A 3,950-nucleotide genomic window follows, 5' to 3' on the forward strand; every position below is an offset into this window, starting at 1 on the left:
CTCTCCTTCCCACGGCGAGACACCGGTCCCGATGGGACTCATACTTCGCTGGACCGGTGATGGGGAAGAGGAGATTTGAAGGCTCCCGGGACTGCGGGATCCGAGGGCAGGATGCGCCGACGCTATGGAGTCACGCCGGACAAATCCTATCGTCGACCGGGCGTTGTCCTCCCGGGAGCGGCGGACTGCAATGCGGACGACCATTGCCTCTTCCAACCCGCACGGGATGACACCCCAGTCGACGGGATCCAGACTAGCCGGAGTCAGATCCGCTGCCTGCCATGCCGGAGAAGGACAGAGATCGATGGACGGGAGCTTGGGTGGCGGAGGGAAGTGGAGTGGAGTGAAGTGACTAGGGTTTGGTCCGGCAAGCGGATGGAGAGAAATATATGTGGGGTCGGGTGGGCCAATGCGGGTCGGATACGACGTGCCGGACGCGCCCAGACGCCCCATATCCGCCCCATATTTGGACCGAATATGAGGGGTGCCTGTGGGGTCGGGCGTTTGAGGCCCATTTGAGGCGCTCGTCTGGGTCGAATTTTCATGACCAGACCGTCCGCCCGGGCGTTTGAGTCAGATTTGGAGCGCCGGGATGAAGATGCTCTTAGGTACCTCATAGCATTATTTTGTCTTTCGCAAGTCATTAGGCGAGGACGTTTAAGACATCACCTGAGTAACTAACTTATTGGGTTAGTGTATCTTTGCAGGATTGCAAAATGCAGAGAACCGGGGGATGGTCCTTGTATCATCTAAGCAAATCCTAGATAAAACTAATCTATGAGATGCTAGATCATAGTGTCTTTTTTCCTTCTATTTTTCTTTTCCTTTTGGGAGCTAGAAATGAGGCGCTAGCTAGTGTCACCTCATTTCACCTCTAAAGCAACGTTCTACTCCCTCCGTTCCTAAATATTTGTCTTTTACAGTTTTAAATGGACTATCACATACGGATGTACATAGATATATTTTAGAGTGTAGATTCACTCACTTTGCTCCGTATTTAGTCACTTGTTGAAATCTCTAGAAAGACAAATATTTTGGAACGGAGGGAGTACTAACTAAAAAAAACAGAAGTTAGTAGATGCTGCTGTATTTGTTTCATTCATTTTTATTTTGTTCTTGGCTATGAGGTGCAGGTGTCCGCTTGCCTTGCCTCACTGCTTCGTTTTCCTTGCACGCTGATTGGGCACATGCCACATTATGGCTGCTACGCTCCCCACTTGAAATTGTTTGAGGAATTTAGACCATCTGCCTACGGGGAGCTGGTGACCACGCCGACAGCCTCCGGCGGAGATCTTGGCCTTACGTGTTTGACATGGCCTTTTGTTCAGGTGCATCCATCACACATGCTCCTGCTTGCATATGCATCTCCTGGGTCTTGACTTGTGTGGCATGGCAGGATCGATGCCCAGCTAGATCTCCTCCTGCAGCCGCAGGTTCATTCTTAATGCTCACTAGATCTCCTTCCCTGAAAAGGACCGACATGACTATCTCCTGAGGAAATTTCATCTCCTGAGAAGAGTGGACAACCTGTAGTACTACCGCTCCTGATCATGTGATCGGAAGTCCAGACAGCAGCAGCTGATTTTGTTCGGTTCAGAGAGTAGACTTTTTTTTAAAGTCTATATACTTTTCTTCCAGGAGTTCGTGTTCAGAGTTCAGACTTGATTGGGATCGATGACACTGTACTACTGTACGGTGCCCTGCTGCATCCCCTGAATCTGAATCGGGCAAAAGGGTGTGTACGTAAACAGAATACTGATTCGTTGGACAAGAACAAACAGTATCGTTTTACCCACTTGTCACTGAACTGAAAAGGACGCGCACATAGCTACAGCCCAGAGAGAAAACTACTACGGACTTGTCAACTGACTGCCGACAACAGTAGGCACCATTTCTTCACCTTCTCCTCCACCGGGAATTTACCAAAACAAGGATGAAAAGGCACAAGTTCACTTGGAAGAACTCTTTTCTTTCAGCTGCAAAGTCGATGGCGATCGATGGACACTGCATACTGAAAGTGAAAACCAACTTCAACTTGCGCCATCTCTTTTCGATGGAGGTTGTCACCATCTTTTAACTCAACCAATCCATCCATCCTTTAGGCAGTCGACGGTTGCCGGACGTAAAAAAGTCTTTGACATGGTCTCACCAGTCACTGTAACACAGTAACAAAAGGTCTTCTGCTTGAAGCGGCTGTCTGCCACTGCCATGGGATGGGAGCGACGGCCAAGAACACGCAAACGATCGACCGGCTGGCCGTCCGGTGTTTGTCAGAGGTCACAAGACAGTGTTAGTTTGGCAGTTTTGGATTAGCCCTCTGGCTGAGGACACCCCATTTCTGGCTTGGCATGTCCGTGGATCACGATAGATCGCCGTCGCCGTATTGGCGGTCGCCGTCGGTTTCATCAGAAGTTTCTGAGAGCTGGGACGGAAGCAGACGGCCCGATAGATCGACGCGATGATCCATGGGCCATCAAACTGAGTATCTGGCCCTCATATCACCTGTTACTGTTTGATCGAGACTCGAGGAATATCCAGAATAGCAATGAAAAATCACCGGCGCCATTTTTTTATTTTCTGTAACATACGACTGGTTCAAAAGAATTTGCATCATCTACAGTGGGCATCGTCGTTGCGTCAGGCTCTACTTTCGTGGTGACATGCTCACAAGGGGTCCATGGCTAGCGAGATCTCTTCCTCTATTAATACCGGCCCCGGCCCCTGCCCCGGCCCCATCTTGTTCGGTCGTGTACTTCTCTATCTATCCAATCTTTTTTCCTGTCTGTTTCAAGACCTCTGGGAGAGCAAAAATGAGCAGCTCGATGAGCATGGTGGAGGCGAGGCTGCCGCCGGGGTTCCGGTTCCACCCGAGGGACCACGAGCTCGTGCTGGACTACCTCTGCCACAAGCTCTCCGGCGGTGGTGGCGGCGGCGGCGGCGGGGTGGACATGGTCGACGTAGACCTCAACAAGTGCGAGCCTTGGGAGCTTCCAGGTACGATCTGTCATCCCTTCCATCATGCACCCAGCAGAAGGAAAACATTCAGTTTTGGAGGGCAAAAAAAAGAAAAATGGAAAAAAAAATTATGGCTTCGCCCGGGTTCGAACCGGAGACCTTCAGTGTGTTAGACTGACGTGATAACCAACTACACCACGAAACCTTTGTGCTAGGCGGCCGATTAAATTTTATTGATAGTATCCACGAGAGCAGCAACCTAGGATCATTATTTCCAGTTCAATACCGCTGATTTTAGTCATCCTGCTCATCGTCTCTTACCCATTGTTGCATGCACGCAGACGCGGCCTGCGTGGGCGGCAAGGAGTGGTACTTCTTCAGCCGGCACGACCGCAAGTACGCGACGGGGCACCGCACCAACCGGGCCACGCACACGGGCTACTGGAAGGCCACGGGCAAGGACCGCGTCATCACCGGCGACGGCGCGGCGGCGGTCGTCGGGATGCGCAAGACGCTCGTCTTCTACCGGGGGAGAGCCCCCCGGGGAACCAAGACCGAGTGGGTCATGCACGAGTTCCGCGCCGAGGGCGGCCCGCCGGCCCGCCGTCAGCTCGCCGACCACCCCCACGGCTCGCCGCCCTCTCTCCTCGAGGTACGTGTGCCACTTCTGCACTTCATGCACGCCACACGTTCCGATGACTGTCGCGGATCGACGGCTCGCATGAGTTGCATGTTTGCGCAGCCATTCTATCTCGGATACCATTTTTTGTTTTGCGTGACTAGGAACAGGATGGAGCCTGTGGCTGTATGCATGAATTAGGAGTTTGCTTGCCATCGTGTGCCATTATAAATTGGTTTTACAGTTAATTATGTATAGGGAGGAGTCAGACAGTAATAGTACTCGTTGATTATGTTTTTCAGTTATAACAAGAAATGGAATCCGGCTCCCCTTTGGGAGGGAGGCGTATAGAGAAAATGCACTCACTGATTGGGCC

At 51.6% G+C, this 3,950-nt stretch overlaps 1 protein-coding gene and 1 non-coding gene across 2 annotated transcripts in view; one reads left to right on the forward strand and one right to left on the reverse strand.

Annotated features, from left to right (window-relative positions):
• The first annotated feature begins 2,730 nt into the window (after window positions 1–2,730).
• The window catches only part of LOC119368361 (NAC domain-containing protein 21/22-like), a 3,296-nt gene continuing 2,076 nt past the window's right edge, over window positions 2,731–3,950 (forward strand). Inside the window, exons 1-2 of the mRNA XM_037633646.1 lie at window positions 2,731–2,994; window positions 3,297–3,607. Of these exons, the coding sequence (XP_037489543.1) occupies window positions 2,811–2,994; window positions 3,297–3,607 (495 nt within the window). The 5' untranslated portion in view covers window positions 2,731–2,810. The remainder of the gene's footprint in view (window positions 2,995–3,296; window positions 3,608–3,950) is intronic.
• On the reverse strand, window positions 3,087–3,160 carry TRNAV-AAC. Its single transcript has one exon. It is a non-coding gene; the product is annotated as a tRNA-Val (tRNA).

This window comes from Triticum dicoccoides, chromosome 2B (genome assembly GCF_002162155.2).
Source record: "Triticum dicoccoides isolate Atlit2015 ecotype Zavitan chromosome 2B, WEW_v2.0, whole genome shotgun sequence".
NCBI classification, from domain to species: domain Eukaryota; kingdom Viridiplantae; phylum Streptophyta; class Magnoliopsida; order Poales; family Poaceae; genus Triticum; species Triticum dicoccoides.